Here is a 23,945-nt window from a genome sequence, read left to right as displayed (position 1 = left end):
TATACAAATTGCCAATTTTCTTGCCTTTCATTATCACCATAGCACCTTTAGTTATTTTCATAACTCCATCTTTGGCTAAATAACCATAGCCCCAAGAATCTAATGTGCCTAATGAGATCAAATTTTTCTTAAGGTCGGGAATATATCTGACATTAGTGAGTGTCCTGACAATCCCATCAAACAACCTAACTTTTATGGTACCTTGTCCAATGACTTTACACCTAGCATCATTGCCCATTAGCACTGTACTCGCATTATAGGATTTAAATGTGTCGAACCACTGCCTATTCGGACACATATGATATGAACAAGCAGAATCCAAAACCCAAGAGTCTATGATAGAATTTTTACCTGAGGAAACTGAAAGAACATCTGCGCTAACCTCGTTGTCATCAGACTCTTCTTATCTTCAAGATCTTGTTTCATCAGCTTGCAAAATTTTCTGTAGTGCGTTTTGTTGTGACAATAATAGCACTCCACGTCTTTTGCATCTAACCGAGATTCTCCACCCTGTGCTGATTGTGACATAGACCGATACTGTTTACCTTTGCCATTCTTCCCCTTAAACTTATATCTTTGGCGCTTTGGCTCAAACCGTGCCACAAGCCCATCAGTCTGATCATTGACAGGTTTTCTCCGCGTCTCATGTGACAAGAGAGATCCCGTCACCTCTTCAAACGCTAGAGTCTATTTCCCATATAACAATGTTGAAACCAGGTGATCATAAGAAGGGGGAAGCGATGCCAACAAAAGTATCGCTTTATCTTCTTCTCCAATCTTCACTGCAAAATTCAACAACTGTGTATTCAACATATTGAACTTGTTGAGGTGCTCCAGCAGATCTGTATTTTCCTCCATCTGTAAACCATATAGCTGCTTCTTCATGTACAGCTTATTCATTAAATTCTACGCCATATACAGACTTTCCAATTTCTGCCAAATTGATTCTGCCTCTTCTTCATCAATCACATTCTGAATGACTTCATCTGACAAATTAAGACGGATCGCATTGGCAGCCTTTGCATCCATCTCTTCCCAAACATCATTGTCCATCTTCTCGGGTTTCTTTGCCTTTCCCAATAACGCCTTGTGAACTCCTTGCTGAATCAGCAAATCATTCATCCTTCTTTGCCAAAGAGAGAAATTGTTCTTCCTATTAAGCTTCTCCACTTCAAACTTGGTACTCGCCATATTTTCCGTAAATTTGATTTCTTGAACCTGAGCTTTGATACCACTTGTTGTGCAAAAAACACGCGATCACAATTACGGTTAAGTAAGGCGAGAACAATCACACACAAGATAACACCAAGCTCGCTGATGTTAGTAAGGAAGAGATTAGCTTTAAGAGGACTATAAAGGGATTTCCAAAGGGAAAGAAAAAGCCATGGTGCTCATATGGCATTCCAAGATGACTACTGAACTTTGTTTTATTAAAAAGGATGTGACAACTCTAACTTTAGTTAATTTATTTTTTTAACCGAGTATGAGACTAAAGGAAGTAAATCAATCCTTTCGGAGAATCACTCCGCTAAGGGAAGTCAATTGTCATTCAATTGGATCTTCATGCTGGCTACTTTATGGGCTCCCGTATTGCCTAAAAAGTGAGCTCTAGAATTATTGGGGCACATTTAGAATCAGATAACATTTCAAGGTGCTATTGAAGTGTATGGCATAGTGTGTTATGCGGTAGAAGGAGCATAAGTGATTTCATTAAGATTCCGAGAAGTGCAGTTGGTAAATGACATGGAAGCAGGACAAACTCAAACTATAAGCTCTGGGTAAGAGGCTTTGGTCCTGGACACAGAATTCTTTGAGAAGGTAAAGACTCTTTTGTCCTTGTGGCTCTTACCACCATCTGTCTCAAATAAGGATATAATAAATCTAGAGGTAACAAAGAGTAGTATTTTAGATAAGATATAAGGATGAAAAAGGAGGAAATCTATTCTTCCTCCTTTTTCATAAGTTATTCTTCCAACCAAATGATTTAAGGCAATAAGGAAATTTATTGCTTTTTATTTGGGGGGGGGGAGTATTTAGCCATCCTTATTGTGGTAGCGGTTGTCATTTGGATAAAATGACTATTTTCAATTATTTTGAATGGAATTTAACTTCTTAGCTACTAACAGTCTTGGAACAAAGAAAAAATAATGGAACTTTAGTTTCATATCATTCTAAAAATAATTTAGAAACTTGAATTAAATTGGGCTATGACACATTAATGATGGACATTTGGTCGAAAGAGAGGTATTAATTTCCACAATGCTATCTGTTAATTGTGTGGGACCCTTGTGGAATTGATGTCCAAACTACTTGCAAAACTTTGTACGTTATTGTTGATCTTAAAAGTTCATTTGCTATACAATTCTCATTTTTTAATTCTTGAATACAACATAAGATGTATTGCAAGTTGTTTAATAAATGTTCTCATAACAGGTGAAAGTTCTTGCTCTGACAGATCATGACACAATGTCAGGCATCCCTGAGGCTCTAGAAGCTGCTAGAAGATTTCGCATCAAGATAATTCCAGATGTTGAAATCAGAACAATATTAGGTCATTTTTCTAAATTTCTAGCATTAGGAGGCGTATGCATGCATCCATACACATACATACGTACATAAATACATACACATGTGTGTGTACCTTTTGTTCTTAGTAGTTGCTTGAAGAAAGTTGTGTAATTTTGATTTTCTCTGACATCAGAGAGAGCTGTTTTATAAAACCTTGTTTGTGATTCAAAATTGCAAGAAGTTGCAAGAAGAGTCTGAGTTGTGAGGATTTATCCTGTTCTAGTTTGTATGTCTCTGATGCTCTGTTGATTAGTTAAACCTTTCGTTGTTGCTCTTGATGCATATTGTTGACTTAGAATTTATGATATATATGGTTTCCGGGGAAGTGAGCCTCTTGCAGAAGAAGCTATACAATTGATATCTAATACTGGGGATGTAGCTGTGCTAGCTCATCCAGGGGCACTGAAAAATCCTGTTGCCATTATCAGGAGGCTGAAAGAGGCTGGCCTTCATGGGATGGAGGTTTACACAAGTGATGAAAACTAGCAGGTATACTATTTACTTTGCTACGTCTTTTTCTTTTTCATTGTTGTTTGTGGAAATTTGTTTTCGGTGACTGTCCAATCAATTGCCATAGAACGTAAAACATTTACTTCTCCATCGATCTTCAGACATGTAATGGATGTCAAACAAAGATGCTATCTTAGGAACATATCAAAATCCTTACAAAACAATTCCAGGGATAAATCAGCAGATGAAGTTGAGTTATAGTTAAACTTCATCCTTTATAATGTTTCGACTCATATTTGTTATAATGTTTTTATATTTTAGTGCATGGATGAGATGTTGGTTTTGTTTCTACATAACGATGGATGTAAAGGGTTAAAAGAAAAGTGGTTCTCAGCCATTGTTGCTTGATGGATTGTGTGATGTAACCATTTGAGGTGTGATGCTTAGGTTTGTCGTTCTCATTTAGGTTTTCCCATTGAAATTCCCAACAATTTTCCAACGAACAGAAAATTTAGAATTCTTTTTTGAAAACTTGAATCTTCAAATCCTAGACCACCAAATTCTCATAACATTCACAAACAGAAAATATTGTACTGTGTACTCTTTATAACACTGTTCAAGAGGTACTGTTAATGTGCACTGGTCATATAGTGTAACAGGTACTGTTCACACAGCTTTGTGTGGGTCAGTTACTTTTTGATATGCGAGACAAATCTGGGAGCCTTGTTGACCATATTAATGATTATACGCTGTAGTAGAACATTTGCAGTGCTGCTATTGTGATGGGAATTTATTTCCTTCAAACCTATATATGAAACCTCATCTTTTGCTTATATTAAAACATTTGGTACTTACATGGTAGTTTACTTGTGTTGGTCAACAGCATACAGTGACGTAGCAGATGGTTATGGTCTTTTAAAGCTGGGAGGATCAGATTATCATGGAAGAGGTGGGCATGGTGAATCTGAATTGGGAAGTGTGAACCTTCCTATATTGGCTGCTCATGACTTCCTTAAGGTAGCTCAACCGATCTGGTGTCGTGCCATCTGAAACATTTTAGAGAGTTATGCCGACGAGCTTTCTGATTTGAATCTAGCGAAGATTACAAGATTTGGGAGGGGCCCAATTTTTAATAGGGGCTCTCCAGTGAGTTGCAGCAAGGACTTAATTGATTGTTGCATGTCTTTGTGGTTGACCAATGAAGAGAGTCAAAATGCAGAGTTTGAAGCTATCTCTATTAATCAGGGAGGAATTCAGGTTCCTATTGAAAGTGAATTGTTGCGAATTGAATATTCATCTTCTTTATCAAATTCATTTTCACCATCTCATTTTTGGCATTTATGCTGTCATATTTAACTAATTGTTTTTCTTGAAGATAGATATGCCTAGAAAGGTAGATTCAGAGAATAGATGATTGTCTTGTTTGCTACTTTGTTCTCGATATTAATGTTGGATTTTTTTTTTTTTTTTTTTTAATTAAAGAGATTCAATTTGAGTTCTAACTTAAATAAAAGCTTGTTTAGGTTAGCTGTCCTTACCCTCCCCTTTTATTTTCAAACCGCTTAAGTTCTTTCAAAATTGTCAACTCAAAACTGTGTTTCCCCTTAAAAATGATGTTTACTGATTTTACTTTGACAAGGCAAATGGGTCTCCCTCTATGGAGGCAGATGCATGCCTTTATTTATTTATTTTTTTTAGTTTAATTTTTGTTTTTTAGATTTATTTTGTTGGGGAAATTGTGATTCATGCAATGAATTCATGAGCATTGAGTGTGATTAATCTAAAAAGATTTAAATCACAAGCTCCTTATAACTTGTAAATTTGAGTTGACTGTCAATGATAAAATTGAGCATTTTTATCATGAAGACTATAACATAATAGCATATCAATACTATATGATAGAATGGTTTGTCTTGATTATTGAAAACGAGGCTTGTAGTTCATATGTTGATGTATTGGGAATGCATTGAGTATTTTTAATTGTTAATAATGTGTTGTACAAATTACTGTCCCCTAAATACTTATACATTGAGTCATAGGAAATATAAGTATCTCCTTGAGATAATTTAATAGAATTGCTAGTCTAAGTCCATGCCTAATAATTTTAGTAAAGTCGTTATTACAATTAATACTCTCAAAAGAGTTTATTCTTTAATAAAAGTATTGTGGATGATCATGTGATTGAGTACTCAAAGATAAAAGATTTAGATTGGATAAGGTGACTATAAAATTAAAATACCTTATTCAATTTTGAATATCATATGTAGAGATTTATTTGTAGACATTAGTAGGATAAAGAGATCTTTTGTTATTAAATAAAACCTATAGTACAATTTTTAATTTACAGTTGAGTAAATGATAATTAATAGGACTTTGCAATGGGGTTATGATATAACTTGAAACTCAAGACTTATATTGGAGCCAACTTTTATTTCTCTTTTACTTTCCTTCTCTATCTCGGTATAATCCCCACTATAGGGGTGGTCGGTCATGCTTTTGTAAGACAAATTATTTATTTATTTTTATTATATTTTCTCATTCTAAACGAGAAGAAGATAAAATAAAGAGATTCCACTCTCTCTTGTAGCCGTCCATGACATAGAGAATGGGGAATAAGATCAAAATATTTTTTGAGCTTTAAAGTTTTGATCTTTGCTTATGGAAAGGGTAAGTCTACGTTGTCCTTTACACTGTGCTTTGATGCTTGAAGACAATGAGTAAAATATCTTTATTAGCATGAGTTTTAGTCATAATGATTGTATATTGAATTAAATTATATACAGTAAGGTTCTCCCTCCATGTTTCTGTCACATAAACAAATGTAACTAATTGAAACAAGTTCTTCCAAGTATACATTGAGGATGTGCAGTGAAGTCACAATTTTTACAGTAATAGAACCAAAGCTTTTCATCTCTTTCTTCTTCGCAAATTTGACAATAATATTCTTTAGAGTTGTTTTCGGCGGTATAAGTGAGATATAGGAGATGTGTGTCATATTTATGCCTAGTTACTAGTGGAAGAGTAGCACATTTAATACACAAGCGGAACCCACAAGTAGTGCATTCAAATGCCTGAATTCTATAAGGACGTTCACCACAAGCATTGCAATTTGGTTGCTGAAACCCACCGAGGAAGAGGCGGTGCTGGTGACCTTTATGTTTAAAGACTTCTGGAATTAAAATACATTGAGCATCAAATATTTGATTGTCACACTGATCCATGACACATTTGTAGTTGAAGCCACTTCGTTTTCGCTCGCAAGCCCAACACTTGAACAATTGCACATTGGAATCTACCTCATGTAGGTTGAGCAGGTGTTTGTGATGTAATGGTTGCATAACCTTTTGGGGTAGTTTAGTACATTTTATATGGAGAGAGAAGTTGCACTCCATACAGCCATAAAATGGGGACAACACTATAAATTGCATGCACCCCTCACAACGCTTCACATCCAAGAGCTCTTCATTTTGAAGGTTTAATTTATGTAGTGGATGACTCAAATGTACAATCTCCTTAGGGGTAGCTTTTTCACCCTCTTTTAGATCGTTGCCCTCGACTAAATGAGTAGCATAGTCAGAGGAATCAATGGTCTCACCCTTCTTCCTAATCCAATATGCACACCGTAAGTGGGCAATGTAATCACACGTCTTATCATCACAACAGTAAGCTGCATACTTTACATCCACATTTTCGTAACAGACTTCACACTTGTGCTTTTTGACTTGACTAAGAGAGAATGTGCAAGTGAGGAAGTGATCATGTCCTCTAATTTTGATGGTGCCTAGAAATTTTCCACAGTTAGAGTGAATTAGAAGTAGACAGTTGGTACATAGATTGGCAATTTCTCTGCTTTCCCCACCACACACTTGGCAAGTGAACTGGATTGGATTTAGGATGGGGAGAAATGCGTGCTCGTTACATTTGTCAACACTAAAATTTCGCCAACGTGTAGCACATTTGATGTCGAGCTTATAATTGCAGTTGATACATTCGTAATAGAAGCGTTTACTAAAAACTTTAAGGCAAGCATTGCAATGATTTTGAGTCTCTGTTGGCGCTATGAGAAAAAGGTAGCTATGTGTGATGTGCAGAGGGTGTTTTGGTGTTTTGTAGGGTAATTGTGCACATGGTTGATGAATGAGGAAGGTGCAGTTGGGGAAGCAGCATTTGTAATAAAAGGTAGGCCCATTATTATTAATGTTGTCGTTGTTACCTAACATTAACATAGACGATACCGGTTCCTCGCACAATGAGCAAACTACTACTTTCTTCTCATCTCCTTTCTTCTCCACCTCCTTCATGGATATCAAGTGGTGTGTACTTCTCAAATCATGTGATCGGTTGTGATCTGTTGGCTCGGGGCATGATTCATGAATGAAAAAATAGGAGCATTCCCCGCATTTGTAGCCGCGACTTCCCAATACTGACTTTCGGCATAGCTGGCAATCATATACAGCACTTTCCAGCTTATCTATGAGCTGCAAGTGATGCCATAACCTTCCTGCCATCTTACTTACTCTCTGCTATATATAATTAATACACAGTCACAGAGGCACAAAACCCAAAGGGTGGGGTTAGCATTCAGATATATATATTGTGATATATATATAGGATGATGATACGTAGAGCAGGGTTTGTAAACATTTTAAAATGAATCTGCTAATTAATATATAATTTGTAATTGGGTCTGATCATGAATGAATGAAGTCAAATTAAAATATAAGATTTTCAAAGATCAGAATTTGCACTTAAATTAATTTTAATTATCAAACCTTTATATATCCTCTTGAAGACCAAAAAATTAATTAGATGGCATTTACGTAAATTTGGGTAGGGAAAGATTAGTTCAAATTAAGTAATACTAATACCTCGCCCCGCCCTGCCCTACAAAGTGATTTAATTAAGAATCCAATTAAGCTACCACAATTATATATTGAAGTGATCGATTTCAAAAGGATCTCCTTTTGTATATATGGTGTCAAATTAAAGGAGATTATATATATTGCTGATTTTTTGAATCTTTTTGATAAATCATAAAATTGTTAATTAAATATAATGGAGAGATTATATTGGTGATTTTTGGAATCTTTGTTATATATATATATATATATATATAACAAAGGCATTTTTATGATGCTCTTTAATTCGTCTTTACCATTCAAAGTAATTAGGGTTTTTTATATATATTATTAATATTATTTTTGTGAGGATTAAGTGATTAACTCGTTTTTTTTTTAGGTATTTTCATAAACATTGTCCATGATGAATAATAAGTCATTTTTGTTATCTTGTCAATTAGAATTAATTAATTCCTTTAAGATTTCAAGGATAAAGAATTGTGAGATCGAAAAGCATGTTTTGGACTTGTTATTATCAATGATTAATCACGTACACGTATGATCAAATGGAACAATAATAGCTAGGTACGTACTATAAAAATTATAAACTTTTTAGCTTTTAAGAATTACATGTTAAATATCAATAGCAAATTAGCAATAGAAAAGAGGCTGACAGAGGAAAGAAATGAGAGAGGGAGAGAGAGTGTGCGTAGTACCTGTTATACAACTTCAAGCTTGCTGTGCCTTCTTTCTCCTTAAATTATCAAACAAATCTTTTTTTTTCTCCTTTAGTAAGAGAAAATACAAATCACATAGATGATTTACAAAGGATGATTTGGTAAAAGAAATAAAACAATATTAATTGCTATGCTTCCAAAACTATGATTGATAGGATTTATAATGAACAAAATTATTCCTTTATTTTTTCTTTACTCTCCAAATATTCTTTTCTTTAGGTGTAGGTTTCTCTATTCTCTCGAATTTGTCATTTTCTTCATCTCCAAATCTAGTTTTCTTTTCTTCTTCATCAATTTTTTTTTTCTCTCTCCAATTATATTCTCCTACTTTTTCTTTTGTCTTTTTCCCCACATACAACTTCGTTTCTTACAAGTTTAGATGGTTTACAAAAATGAAATCTCTACTGTTGTAGACAAAGCTAAAATTTGCTATGCCCCCAAAAGTATGAAAGATAGGGATTATAATGAACCTACTTAATTTTTTTTTTTTTCTTTTGTCTTCAAACCTTCAAGTTCATTTGTTAGATTTTTTTTTTTTTTTTTTGTCAAAATAGAAACATTAAAAATAACTTAAACAGAAAACATTATCAAAAAACACAATAATAGCTTCATTTTTTTTATAAGTTACATCAAAACACTTTTTCAAATCAAAAACAAAAACTCCCCAAAACACATTAACAAACATAGGTTTCATTTCTTTCCTTTTTCTTTTTTTCTTTTTTTTTTTTTTTTGGTACATGCTAATTTATTCTCTTACTTCATCATTTTAAAAAATAAATAAATAAAAACTTTGCTAGGCTCCCAAAACCATATATGAAAAAAATGGGTGATAACGAACTTAACTTTACTAAGGGCTAAATGAATTAACTATTAAGTGCAAGGGCAAGAATATTATGAGGAGGCAACAACAGCTCAGCATTTGAATAAACCTTTAGCTATTTAATCATTTTTGTTATATTTTATCATTATCATTCATTTATCTTTCATTAGATAGTGTTAATTTTTATCTTTAACCACCTATTACTCAATCAACCTATGAAGATGAGTTGGGAATTATTGTAAAAGCTGCTTTATTTAAAAGACATGTACTCAATTAATAAAGGTATCAAGAAGTTTATTCCAAACTTTTGATAAGAAGAAGCCTCTAAAAACTTACTCAAATTTATCAAGTTGCGTGCTTGAGAAATTGAGCACGTAACATTGTAACACATATCTATTCATTTCTTCTTTCCTTTGTCTCCAAACCTTCTTTTATTTAGTACATTTCTTTTATTCTGTTGCTTTATTATTTTCTTGGTTTCTACGTCTTCTTTTCTTCTCTTCTTTTGAAAGCATTTTCCTGTTTCATAACTACTCAAGCCAGCAGGTATATAACTGAAGCAACATTTAGTTATTGCAAGTTGGGTTTTCTTGACAATGCTAAAAAGCATATTCTATCATCATCTGACAGAACATATGCATCAGATTCCAATTACTTTTTACCCTTGAAACCCAATCTCAAGAAAAACCAATTGGCAAGTAAATCGAGGAATGAATTTAACGGAAGGGAACAAACATAAAAGTGGGAGATTTGACAGAATAAAAAAAAAAAGTCACATGATTTTAATAATTACAATAGCAATTAATTAATAATCCTCATAAGAAAATGATTCAATGATTTTTCCTACCCCCACAAGTTTCTCCTGCAGAAAACCAATATCAGGCTATATTTGCCAGTTTACATTTTTTTTTTTTTTTCACTTTTTGACTGTGATAGATCAATAAATCAGTTATTCCTGCAACTGTGAAAATATCTGATCATGAACAGAGAGATAAGAGATGTTAAGTAATTTTATCAGAGTAATAAACCAAAACAAGAAAGATTAATAATAGTCACACAACCAACATCTGGTCTGGAGAAACATATATCTACAGTACTACTAGCTAGAAGAGACAATAAACATAAATGTCTATTAATCCTAAACATGTTAGTGTCCAACAAAATAAAATAATACAATTTTATAAACTTCGGATTCGGATTCAAAGGACATGACTATTGGTGGGACCGACCACTCAGTGAATCAAGGGTTCAAATTTACTGACCATTTGAATCAAATTTGAGTTTATCTCTGTGACATAATAATAGCGCCTCACTTGTATGATTACTTCCATGTTTAGCTTCTTGGACTACACCACTATATATATATATATATATATATATATATATATATATATGTTGAGCTACCTCAGCTTCCATGAATGCATGCTTCCACCGATTTTTCTCTTTTGTTTTTTGGGTCCTTATCCATGTTTGATTATATCAAGAGTATAGATGTGCATTTATAATTTTTCTTTTCCAAAGAAAACTAAACTACACGTGTGAAAATGGAATGAGAAACATATATAGTGTTACAATGAAACAATGTCACTTTCTTTAAGAAATTATTTATTCCCACCATAATTGGTATACAAAGGATAACAATAAATATTTCTCCATGAGTCCAGTCAACTTTTGTAGTTAGGTTACGTTTTGCACAAACGAAACTAAACTTAAAGACCATCGAATTTTCTATTCTTGCAAGATCGAAACTGAGACTCTAATTTTGGTTTACATACAAAAGATATTTTAGAGAGAACATAAGAAGATATAATTTTTCTATATATTTTAAAAATTGCTAATCTAACAGTAATATAATAGTTATAACTATCAATCTAACAACCATAAACTACTTTTTTAACGGTCACTAAATCTGACCATCGGTTCTTAACAGACACTTATTTTTGGCCATTAGATTAAATAATTATCAATAATTATTTTATAATAACCATTAGATTGTAATTATTTTAATCTCAACTGTAGATATGATCTTACAATTGATTTTAGTGATGGTCCAATAAATCTAACGATCTACGTACCTAATAAGCATCCAATGGTCCAAATTAAAGTGCATACACCCAAGCATTTCCTTAAACCAAATGCCAGCAGTGTGTTGGGCCATGTGGCAGCTTGGTGGGACACGTGGCGGCTTGACCGCGCAAGTCCCAGTCAAGTCCTGGGCGGGTCCTGAGCAAGTCATGGGCAGGTCCCGATTATGTCCCTATCAAATCCTGGGCGGGTCCTAGTCAAGTCCTGGTTAAGTCTAGAGCGGGTTTCGGCTGAGTCTCGGGAAGGTCTCAGCGGGGTCCCGAGCAAGTCCCGGTGGGGTCTTTGTTATGTCCCAGTCAAGTCCCGAGTGTGTCCCGGTCAAGTCCTAGGCGGGTCTCGGTCAAGTCTCGGGCAGGTTCAGTCTAGTCTCGGTTAGGTCCCGGGTGGGTCCTGGGTGGGTCCCGGTTAGGTCTCGGGCGGGTCCTGGATAGGTCTGAGCAAGTCCTGTTCAAGTCCGGTCAAGTCCCAAGCAAGTCCTGGCGGGGTCTCGAGCGGATCCTAGATGAGTCTTGGTCAAGTCTCGAGCAGGTCCTGAGCAAGTCTCGGCGAGGTTCTGGGTGGATCTTGGCAAGATCCGTCGATTTGAGAATGAGATGTTCAAAGTCGAAAAATGATTTACATGAAAACCGTAAACCATTTTTCAAAAATTAAAGAAGAATTTTCGGTCAAAAAGAAAATATTTTCCATTGACTACTATTTTATGTCGAAGTAAACACCATAAAATACGGAAATCATTTTTTGAAAATCATTTTACGCCTAAGAATATATTAAATTTTCGAAACAAATAAAATAAAATTATAAAATAGAGTAAATATGATATACCCAAAAAAAAAAAATGGATAACTTCACTTAGTCTTGAAATGTCACACTTTTTGCAAATACCCCCTAAAGTTTAAAAAACTCTCACGTCCATCGATCTTTTGATTTGCTCTTATTTTTATTAAAAAATAAACTCATGATCTGTGGGTTCAATGGTAGTTCTAACTCACCCACCTTATGACTCATGGGTCATATTAGACAAAACACAAAACCAAAACCAAAACCAAAAACAAAAACAAAAAAAAGGTTAATTTAGACAACACACATGTTGTTTGTGACTTCAAATCAAAGGTATTTAAAAAAAAAAAAAATGGTAAGATCATGGTTGGCCGCCTAGCATCACTCAAAATATATAGCACATTCATGTTGTTGGAAATTACCCCATCCAATCCATCGAATTCGCTGTGGGCCTTTATACCAGCAACGGGCTCCCGGCCCAGGAAGAAAGACTCTCGAGAGTTACTCAATACGGAAAGGCCCATCAAGTTTTCCAATGGCAATCGCCGAGACAAACACTTCCCGGTATTGCCGAGTACTCCCGTACGAGGATCTCCCGAGAGTATCTCTGCTAATCCAACATGAAAGATCACTAAAGTATCTCGTATCCCAGTGAAATAGTGGAATTGGCGGGAAAAAAAAAAAAAAAAAAAAGAAAACGATCACAACAGTCGATTTGCCTGAAACTTACTCTGTCACACCGAAACCCGCAATCTCTCTCTGTTCAAAACTTCAATGGACAAATACTTGACCCCTCTCAAGCCCTCACCTGAAATCCCTAAACCCATTCAAAGGCACCGATGGAAGCGAATGGCTATCGAATTGAATGGCCGGTTCGAGCCGAAGTACCGCCACGAGATCTCCGGTTTGCTCATGCAGTCGTATTCCGAGGTGCGTCCGATTTGTGATTTACTTTGTTTGTTTGTTGAATTGTTTTGTGTAAAAAAATGGCTGAGTCTTTGCGCTGGTTTTTGGTTGTGGAAAAAGATTGGGGCATTTCCGCATTCATACCGTGTCGATGGCGCGCCGTGTCGAACACATGTAAGGGACAGCCACAGCTCGTTGTTTGATTGATTAGTTTTGTTATTTAGTGGTTTAGATTGTTTCGGATCTGTTTTACAGATGAATATGATTGATAACGGTGCAAGAATCGACAGCCAAATGCCAATTAGAAAGTTAGTTTCTCTTATTACACTATTTATTGTTGTTGTTTTCGTAAATTCTAGCTTATATGTGGGGTTCTTATATGAGATCATGAATTAATTGAAGATCAAATGTATCTATTTGCGCGTTTCTGTTGTCAAATCTAATATTCAAAGCTTGAATAATGAATCTAACTAAAAGTGAATTGAGTCATAAAGGGAAGTGATAATAGGCTTATACCACAAAATGCTGTTAGTTTAGTAGCTCTTGTCTAGTTTTTGTGTTGACATACGTATATCGCTAGGGGTGGAATTTTTATGGTTTGTGGTGTTACACCACATGCTAAGCATGTGGTTGTTGACAATGATTGAGTGATTGTGTTATTAAATGTATGGGATGATGTTGGCTTGCGAACCTAAGTTATGGTATCAACTATGAACCCAAACCAATTTTGTTAATTGAGCAAAGCCCACACATTACTTTAATGTGTAATGGGTGAATTGAACTCTCTCTACTCTTTAGATTGTATGCTTCTTTAATATCATGTCTTAGAGCGAACTCCTACTCCTTTTCTACTTTTAAAACAGCTTTCTAAGTTTTATGTCACATTGGTATATTGATGCTTGGACATTCTTTTGCTTCCCACGTTTCCTTTCTTCTCTGGTTTCATGTTTGATGTGTTTACATATGGAGGTTCCTTTTCAGGCAAGGCATCTCTGCACTGGAGTTTGACAACAAGGTGAACGCTGAATCTTTGCTTTCCAAGTCATAATCTCTGGACTTTTTACGTATGTATAGTTATGCAAATGACAGTCTTTGAGGTCAAACACCATGGAGCCTATTAATTTGAATTCTTATAGTTCTAGATTGAGTCTCTCATTGCTTCTTTTACTTTGGCTTCACTTGTTTTTTAAAAGCTTGAGATTTCACCTTTTTTCTTTTATTAACTTTATTCCAGGGGATATATTTGGCGTCAGTGACAAAATCAGGATGTTTAACAGTGCATGACTTTGAAGCTCTTTATTGCCAGAGTAATGAATCATTGCCGAGTAAGTTCCTGCACTGCAATTGGAGGCTTATTTATGCTTTGGAAAGATTTCTTTGAATTATTTAACAGGAGTGATGCACTCATGCTCTTAAAGTAGAACCTGATGACAATGGTAACGTCAATAGATAGACACTCATGTGGAGGAGATTCATAATTTGAGTGTACACTAGGAAGTGTTAAACTCATATTTTGGTTTTACATGTGGCAGCTGGGATGACAGGCTGGAAATTTCACTTGGTTTGTTTTTAATTTTTTATATGAAAAAAAAAAAAACATTTTTGATCGATAATATTCTTAATGTTTATGGTTAATACATGTAATGTTAAGCAACTGGTTCCAGTGACAAGGCACAATTCTACATTTTATTTCTCATGTGCTAAGCATGTATGTTTGTGGTGACTTCACTGTGAATGTTTTTGTCCTTCTGCAACACATGCAATGTGCTCATAGCGATGGATCTGCTGCCTTGAAACTAAAAATGGAAGTGCCATTCATTGTGTCTAATATAGCAAGCAGCATCACTTTCCAGCTGTCTTTAAAACTGTGGAATGATGTGCAATACTCATATTCTTTCATTGCAAATTGACCATGTTTGTCAGTTGGCGTCTAAAAAACTTCCTCCCCTTGGCATTTTTATTTTTTATTTTTTATTTTTTTTCTGGAATGCAAGATGAACTTTAATGTAATGCTCTTAAATATGGTTGCTTAAATGTCAATGACAGATTGTTAATATGTACTTCCTTTTAATTTGTATTTTGATGTATCATAAGTTTTGGTTACTATCTCTTGCAGTGTAATTCAAGAACAAATTTCATGTTACCTTTACTATTAATGTCATTCCTTTTTTAAAAATCCTGGTAGGCACGAAGGAAGATGAAACTAAACATTTAATGCACCTTTCTTTACGTCAACAACTTGATGTGGTCCGGTGGAATTGCACTAACCAAGATGAGGTATGGATTTGGGTGCTTCTACTTGCTGTTATACATTGAGATATTTATACTTTATGGATGATACACTACAGAACCAGATATGTTTCTCTAGAATGTGGCTTGTGCTTGCATTAACAGTGATTTTTTTTTTTAAAAAAAAAAAATTTTGATAATTAATCGAAATATCATTAAAACAGTGAAAGATTGTGGCACTGAAGCTCAAATTTCAACCATTGCACTAGTGATGTGCTTGTTAAAATGACTTTTCTCGTAAGTATATGAATATATGATAGTTTTGTACCAATAGTTGAAGAATGATGGGAGAAAGAGTCCATAAGTGATCTCATAATGCTTCCCTGCTACCAGTATGACTTTTCAAATCGTGTTTCGTCAAAACATATCATGAAAGAAACTTTATTTTCAATGAGTCGTTAAAACTAGAAATGGATGTTTATTATCCCTTTGATTTGAATCATCATCTATTTTAAACTCTTTCTGATGTGGTCTAATTAGCTATCTTATTGAGAAGAGACTTTAGTTTCTTGTCCCTTTTCCCCTTGGATGGATGCATATCTAACCTTCAATTGCACCCAACAACTCATGTCAACTCAACTTTGTGTTAATCCCTGCTTGTTGAAAACCCCCCTCCCCCCTCTTTTTATGTATGTTTGTAATCTATGTGTCTCTCTAGTTGATTCATTACGTTTGACTTCAAAATTCTATTATAAGTACACACATTTCTTTGTAGTATTTTTTAGGAGCTTTCTTAGTCTCTAATAGCTTAGTTAAATAAGAGTTTTGCATGCATTTACCATTAAGAGGATCTGAATTTCAGATGCCAACTTGGAGGCTATAACAAAATTAATGCCATCCTCATTTCCCCAAGATGCAACATTTTTTTTTTTTCAGTTTTCTATCTTTATATGAATAGGTTTGTAAGAAGGTTCATCATTGACTACTTGGCCACTTGTACTGTGATTAATTTAGGTTTTTACTGGTCAAACTTTCAACATTAGTTTAGTTATTCTCTTCCTTTCTCAGTCTTAGTTCCCTTGTCATTCATCAATATTCAAAAGTGCTTTCCTTGATATCATGCTGTTAGTAGTGAGTTAGATGTCATGTGTGACAGGCTTAGTATCATTTTGTTTGTTCTCTGAGTGATAGTTCTTATTTGGAATGAGAAGAATGTATGCATCTGTATAATGCTTCTAGTTTGGAAACTGTCAATCATATTGTTAGATGCATCTGCTGTTTGGGCTGATTAACTGTGTTGTAACTGTTTCCCTGTCTTAATTTCCTCCTGGAATTTTAACCTTAATATATATCAATTTGTTCATTTTGTTAGGTTGCTTGCACATCCACGAAATGTAATGCAGTACTTATTTTTGACATTGGTTACGTCTCTTCTGAACCAGTCGAAGTAAGTTTTCTCTTTTTCCTTTTCATACTGGAAGCATATATGCTAATTAACGTTAATAGGCACTCAAGCCCTCATGGTCTTTGTTTTCCATTGCATTATCATTGAAACCTTCTATATTGAAGGATTACTTTTATGCTGATTTCTCAAGGTATATAAATTATCCAACCCTTATTTTTCTTATTATTAGAAGGTAACACACACTCCACACCTCATGCATACACGTAAACTTTTTTGAAGACAATGTAGGATACTTGATTCCCGGACTCACATTCTACTCGGCTTACAGCCTTGGTGGTCTGGTTCTTCTCAAGTATTTTGACAGCTTCATAGAAAAACTAATTTATGGTCTCACATTTCTTCATTCTTTATTTCAATTTTTATTATGAAGGCTGTGTTGTGGTGTGGTGCTGCAGTTCGGTCATACTACTTGGTATGATATCCTGTTGTTTTCCGTGTGTATGACAATTCTTGTTCACTGTGTTCATTGTTGATGCAGATATTGAAAACAAGAAATACTGTCACTGTTCATGGGTCTGACATTCATAAAGGTCTATCTGATATAGCTTTTACTTCAATTGATGATTCAAGGTTGGTAAAAGAGGGTAACTTCAGAGAAAAAAAATGGTTTTGTTGCCAGACTTGGATGATGGACTTGTCAGAGAACAAGCTTATGCCAAATTTGTTTAGGAATATTTCTAATAATTAGGGCTATTCATGTAATTTAATATATTTTTCTCTTTTGACCTCAAAGTTTACATAGATATGAACTCACCTGTTAGAATTAGAACATGGAATTTGGTGGTTGGATGGATAAATGATCTGCATTTTCTAGTCATGTGATTCAGTCTTTAAATTTGAAAAATAGATCCTACAATACCTAAAGGTTGCTTTGCTGATGCAGTATAGGGAGCAATTATAAATTTTTTAAAATCATGTATTTTTTTTTCTCTCGAATGCATATCAGTGCAGAATCACTTGTTACAGCATGGTAAACCCTTTTTGTTCATGCCATAAGAAGGTTTGTGGTTTGGCAGAACTATGCTCTAAGGCATGTGTCTGCCCTTTTCTTCAATTTGCTTTATTTCCTTTCACTGAAATCATGTACTAAGCTCTTTGTACTAAAACTGCATTTTCTAGCTCTTCAAGTAAAATGGAAAAAAGCAACAATTCCTTAATCTATTAAATTGGGCACACTGTAGCCAAAAAAAAAAAAGATTATAGTTATGAGATTTTCACTTTGGCCATCCTATGAGACAGGTTGTGGCCTTTATATTTTGGGTGTTCATAGGTCTTGATTTTCAATTAAGATTGGACAACTAATCAATCTCATTACGAGTAACTTATGTTGTTGCAAAAGGGGTGTGATCCAACTTAAAGCATGATCCAGATTGTACTTTGCTTGGATAGTAGTAAATTGTGGTTTGTTTGCATTTGCATAATGTGGTATATGATGTATTCTTTGACCTTTTTTATGACTTCTCAGTGGAATCTTGTTTTTGTGAATTATTTGGTCTTCTAATAGCATCTCTTTCTTTTTTATGCCCATTTTCTATAGGTTACTTGCTTCTGATACATATGGTGTTGTCAGTGTATGGGACAGAAGAACGAGTACTCTTCCATGTCTTGAGCTCACAACTAATTCCCATAGCACCCTTAATAGCATTGAAATGAATGTGGAAAATCAGGTTGGTGATCACAACCCTCTTTATAGTTTATTAAGTTACAGATGTGCATCTGTGGGCAAGATATATTTTTGTATAATGTCTATGATCTGATGGACATACAACTTCCTACGTTGTTATCTACTCTTGAACTACATTTTATGCTTTCTACATGTATATGTGTTTATCATATTACTCAACATGCTATAGGATAAAACGGAGCAAGCATATTCAAGGATTAGCGTAGGAAAAGTGTGATTATGAGAGTTGGGAAAGTTACTTGAGGCGGAAAGCGGTAACCGTTAATTTTATTTAGGGTTTTATTTTAGTGTATCAATTTAAGTTTTAATATAGGAGTTATTTATTTTTATTTTTTGTAATTCCATAATTGAGCATTCGTTGCCCCCTTATGTTAGGCAAGAAAATAAAGCCATGTTAGGTAAGTATTAAATGGGCATTGCCGTTAGTTACGAGTACTACAACTTACTTATCAAAAAAAAAATTAAATGGGCATTGCCCTAGGGTTAGGGTTAGGGTTTAGCTATTAGTCTATGTAAATGTAATTTTCTTTTGTATTCGACGGTTTACGATGAATTGAGATTTTTGTGAGCCATGGATTTGTCTTTCCCTTCCCCTAATTTCTTCTGTTTTCTCCCCCCTTTCTAAAGCTTCTTCCCAGCTTCATCTTCTCTCTCGGCTTCTCCCTCTTTTCTCTAAGCTTTATTCTCTAGGTCTTTTTGTCCCACATCACTACTTATATTCATGAAATTGCAGTCATCCTGGTTTGCAAGGTAGGGTGGTTTCTATAGTTGTGCAGTAATCCATCTTTTGTGGCCTTTCTTAAAAATGTTCTCTACTCAAGAACTAGAGAACAAGAGTTTTGGGGAAGGCTAGCCATGTAGAAGAACAGTTCTTACAGAAAGTGGAACAGCAGAATATTCTTCACGCTACCCACATTGTTTCCTTTTAATTTATAATTTACACAAGCACCCAGTGTGTCTTGAATCTACGATTTTACCCTCCTTTTTTTTTTATGGTGGAATGAGGTATCATTTGAGCTAGAGCTCATTGGTACAACTATTGGTTATGTGTCTCTATAATGAAACAACATTCTTTATAGTATTTTTGGTTTTTTTGAATATACAGCTAATTGAAACTGGCTTGAAGACAACAAAGCAATAATTATTTGTGATTTCCATCTGGACCAAAACAAGTTAGATCTACAAAAGGAAGATTATCTTTCTATGCCTGACTTGAATTCATGAATATACCTAGAAAAGGGGTGAGAAATTGTCACTGGCTAAAGGTCTGCGTAATTTTAGTGTTGACTCTACTAATTAATTAATGCACTTTGGACTAAATGGCAACTCCTCCCCTCCTAAAAGGTAATGTCACTACTCACTAGTTCCAACCCATGCGGGTCAGTTCTTGTCAGCTTATTGATTGAAACTTCAGTCAATACTCAATAGAAAGAAATGCGTGTATTTGCACGATTTTATTCCTGCAAGTTGCATCTGGATTTTGTTACTAAATCTTATGGACCTTAGCAATAACAATTTTATTTATCTGTAGATCATTTTTGGGGCTGGTAAGCATGGGATTATTTATATGTGGGATCTTCGAGGAGGAAGAGGCTCTACTGCTTTTCAAAGTCATAGAGAGGTAAAATAGTTCAGTTCTCATTTTTCTTTATCCATGCTTGTTTACCACAAAAGTTTGAATCAGCACATGAAACAACTGGCAAACCGTTGGCACCGGTTTAACAAGGGAAATCTTGATAGCTTATATTCATTGTGTTGGCCACATCAGCAATTATGTCTCCAACTTTGTTCTTCTAATTTTTTTTCTCTGTATGTTTTCTTTTAAGGTGGCCATGTAGGACAAACTTGTATGCTAGTTATAACTGCACTTCTAAAAGCTTTGTCCATCTATTATTTAGTCGTCGACTGCACCTTTTACAAGATATTACATTTTATATATAGACTTTTCTTGCATCTATTACTTTGTGAAATTACATAGCTTCTTCACTTTATTTCCCCTTGTCTATAATTTTCTGGTTTTTGGCCGTTCAGGCATGTCATCCACCTCTAACATCGTTGAAGCTCGCATCAATGCTTGAGAAAATTGAGCCTCTGAAGGTATCGCAACTTTTTTGATGCTATTGTAAGTCAATTTCCCTATCTATAGTGGCTTACTATTTAATTAATAGGGGATTTATTTAGTTTACTACCCTAAGTTTTGACTTGTTCTCAAAAAGCTTTCTTGGTTTCAAAATTTTGTAAAATAACAACTTTTGATTTTTGCCATATTTCATCGGCTTGTTCTGTCAGATTTTCCATCATTTTCTTAAAAAAAGCCAAGTGAAATGTCAATTATACCACCCCCTCAACGCCAACGATTTTTTTTACTTGCATTTTTTTTTTTTTTTTTTTTTGAGTTTTATAATCTTTTAGGGATATATTTGACATTTCAATATTGTGTATATGTATTATAAAGAAAGTTTAAATTAAATACTATAATTTTTTTTCAAAATAATAAATTATTTTATTACAAGAAATAAAATATATCCTACTAACTAATGCTTTGGCGAATAAGATGCTACTATGGTTATAGCTAGGTAGAGAGTTTCAACCTCTGGTTGTCTCCCTTACCCTTAGGCATCATTTGGGAAAGGTTTTTGGGGTTTTAGTGGACAAAAACAGTAGCAAAAATTGATTGATGTAAAAAAAAAAAAAAAAAGTAAAAATGTGTGGTGTGAAAAAAATGAAAAAGTAAGAATGTTTGGTATGGAAAAGTGAAAAAATTTTGTTTTGTATTGATTTTTTTATTTGAATATAAATAAAAAGTGATTGATGTGATTTAAAAAGTGAGAATGTTAAGAGTTGAATTTTTTTGTTGATGAATAGTAACTGGCCGGTGGCTTTTGCCAAACAATGCCTTATTGTTTATATTGAAGCTAAAAAAGCTTCTTTTTAAAAATAAAAATAAAAATTTAATTCTTTGAATAATCTAGCATACTTAGTCTATCGTTCATCAAGTGTCATCCCTTCATTAATAAAATACCTGTCTAAATGTTTGAAAAATTCCAAACCGGTCTCAAGTTTCAAAAGCAATAAAAAAAACCAAAACTTGCTTTATTGAAGATACATTCTGATGGTTGGCTTTTGCGTAAGAGATATTTTATATGGAGGAAAATATGATGATAGAAAAATTAACGAAGGTTGGCCCATTGGTTTTCCTATGAATTTGTGATACCTTATAGACTAATATTTTTTATGATATCTATAATTTCTTATATGTTGTTGTATTCATCTCTAAAATTAAGATTTTGGTTAATCTGTGAGTGTTTGCTTCATAAACATACTGGTAATTCATAAGTATTAGTGTATATTACTTTTCATAAATCATGGAGTTGGTTTATTGAACATCAGTTACATGGGGTCTTACTGTGTGAATTTAATACTAGATAAAGATCACCTTTTGCAGGTCCATAGTTTACCCTTAATCACTTTTTTATTTTTTAATGTGTACCCTACCTTTTGCAGGCCCATAGTTTACCTTTATCACTTTTTTATTTTTTAATGTGTACCCTTTATTACATGTTGTCATTATCATGCAGGCACAGTCACATATCGTTTCAAAAGAAATACACTCTATTGATCTTGATCCATCTTGTCCATATCAACTGGCATTCCATCTTGATGATGGGTGGTAGGTTTGGAAAGGAATCCTGTTTTCATTCTTTTTGTGCATTTTATTATCTTCACAAGTTTTATAGCATGTTAATTTTATAATAGTTGACAATAGTTCATTACGACATTACTTATTTTAGGTCAGGTGTTTTGGATATATACAATTTTCAAGTTACACATGTTCATTGCCCTCCCCCTGCTTGGTTGTAAGTGAAGTTGAATAAATTTGATATTGAACTGTTATTTTAATGTCCAAAGCATTTGCAACTTGCATTTGGTAACTCTAATCTTATTTCCTTTTGATTGGGTTAGAAATGATTCCAACGATGCATCAGATTTGTTAGGTTTGAGGAAACCATCATGGCTACCTACATATTCAGTGAGTATAGTCAATCATTGGCCTAATTTCATTCCATATGGTTCTTATGTATGACTTGACATACACAGGTTTTATCTCTAATGTGTTGCTTATTAATGGTGCTGTAAAAGATGGAGCTAGCAAAGACAGCTGTGATTTGTTTGCCAATCCATTCTTTCTTTTATCTTTTTTTAGAAGCATGCGTATCCTGATTTTTTTTTAATTAGTAGCCCTTCATTTGTGACAGTGGCAATAGTGGATTAATTAGCCAAGAAGAGAGTGACATATTTAGCCCCAACAGACATTATAAAATCCAGATATAACGGCATAAGAGAGCACTAGAACAAATACAATATGTTCTTTATGTACTCATCAGCTTATGGAATTGATTACTATGATTTGCCACAAAATGATGCATTATATAGTCTTGTTTAGAGGCTGTGATGGCTTCAAATACTTAGCGACACCCTAAAGTGCATTGCAATTTGCAAAACCTGACAAATTAAAGTTTTGTTTGTTTTATTTTACCTTGTGGTGAAAGATCTCAAATATGGACTACTTTGTTGTAGAATCTCAAGGATTTTCTTAGTTAGATGTATGGATGGATGAATATTCCTCTGCCTTGTAAGCACTTTGTTATGTCTAGAACTGCCCCAGGCTCAGGTGGTGAAGGTGTGCGGTGGGATTGGAGTTAGTCTTACTAGTCTTAGAGAAAATAGTATGTCTATATTGTGTCTACTCTCTAGTACGCTATCTTCGCCACTGATAATGATTTGTACAAGGCATACAGTTTTTTTTTTTTTTGTTTGTTTTCTTTGAGTACTTCGGAAAATTTTCTTCTGTATTAGGTTACAACTATGTCTAATTCTAAATAGTCATGGTCCTGTTTTTGTTTTTATAGTATTCAACGCTTTAGCTTGGCTCATCTGATTGATAAGCAAGAATAAGCTGAACCAAGCTAATTGCAAGCAGTCTGCTTAATGTGGAATGAGTCCACGAGTTGTCTTGAATAAAAGCATAATACATGATTGCAGCGTATCCATCATGATAGCCATATCTATAGGATTCTATAGAAAAGTAATTTTTCTCCCTCTGACCAAATCTCAAAGTATAATTCTACTTTGATGTCTTCTGGTGCAGATCTATGCGGTTGGATCATCATCTGATAAAGGTATTCATCTTTTGGATTTCTATCCAGACCCAAGTTCTCCCAGCTATGTAGATCACAAGTAAGAGCCCCTCACCATAGCAATCCTTTGTTAATTGGCTTGTGATTGAAGGGGCTAAATTGTGATTGATTACCTAATTTACCAGTGTGGACACATGAGAATATATCAATATAATGTGCCATCCGATCTAAATAATAATGTGTCAGCC

At 34.3% G+C, this 23,945-nt stretch overlaps 1 protein-coding gene and 1 long non-coding RNA gene across 5 annotated transcripts in view; both read left to right on the top strand.

The window, feature by feature from the left end:
• Positions 1–2,360: 2,360 nt before the first annotated feature.
• On the top strand, positions 2,361–4,378 carry LOC132179932 (uncharacterized). 2 transcript variants are annotated; one of them, XR_009439990.1, is made up of 3 exons: positions 2,361–2,551; positions 2,909–3,057; positions 3,902–4,378. It is a non-coding gene; the product is annotated as an uncharacterized LOC132179932 (long non-coding RNA). The 2 variants fall into 2 exon arrangements; XR_009439989.1 differs by lacking the exon at positions 2,361–2,551 and having other exon boundaries at positions 2,565–3,057.
• Positions 4,379–12,962: 8,584 nt separating this feature from the next.
• Positions 12,963–23,945, top strand: part of LOC132179929 (uncharacterized) — a 41,531-nt gene continuing 30,548 nt past the window's right edge. The window contains exons 1-15 of one of the 3 annotated variants that reach the window (XM_059592745.1): positions 12,963–13,205; positions 13,302–13,355; positions 13,437–13,489; positions 14,163–14,196; positions 14,416–14,506; positions 15,367–15,458; positions 16,783–16,857; positions 17,354–17,445; positions 18,446–18,542; positions 20,091–20,180; positions 20,591–20,656; positions 22,138–22,229; positions 22,351–22,416; positions 22,523–22,589; positions 23,709–23,933. In XM_059592745.1, the coding sequence (XP_059448728.1) occupies positions 13,050–13,205; positions 13,302–13,355; positions 13,437–13,489; positions 14,163–14,196; positions 14,416–14,506; positions 15,367–15,458; positions 16,783–16,857; positions 17,354–17,445; positions 18,446–18,542; positions 20,091–20,180; positions 20,591–20,656; positions 22,138–22,229; positions 22,351–22,416; positions 22,523–22,589; positions 23,709–23,801 (1,218 nt within the window). In that variant the 5' untranslated portion in view covers positions 12,963–13,049 and the 3' untranslated portion in view covers positions 23,802–23,933. Of the gene's footprint in view, positions 13,206–13,301; positions 13,356–13,436; positions 13,490–14,162; positions 14,197–14,415; positions 14,507–15,366; positions 15,459–16,782; positions 16,858–17,353; positions 17,446–18,412; positions 18,543–20,090; positions 20,181–20,590; positions 20,657–22,137; positions 22,230–22,350; positions 22,417–22,522; positions 22,590–23,708; positions 23,934–23,945 lie in introns of those variants that run through there. The other 2 variants (XM_059592744.1, XM_059592743.1) reach the window with 2 other exon arrangements.

Source organism: Corylus avellana, chromosome ca4 (genome assembly GCF_901000735.1).
Source record: "Corylus avellana chromosome ca4, CavTom2PMs-1.0".
NCBI classification, from domain to species: Eukaryota; Viridiplantae; Streptophyta; class Magnoliopsida; order Fagales; family Betulaceae; genus Corylus; species Corylus avellana.
This window is presented reverse-complemented; position numbering and strand designations above follow the sequence as displayed.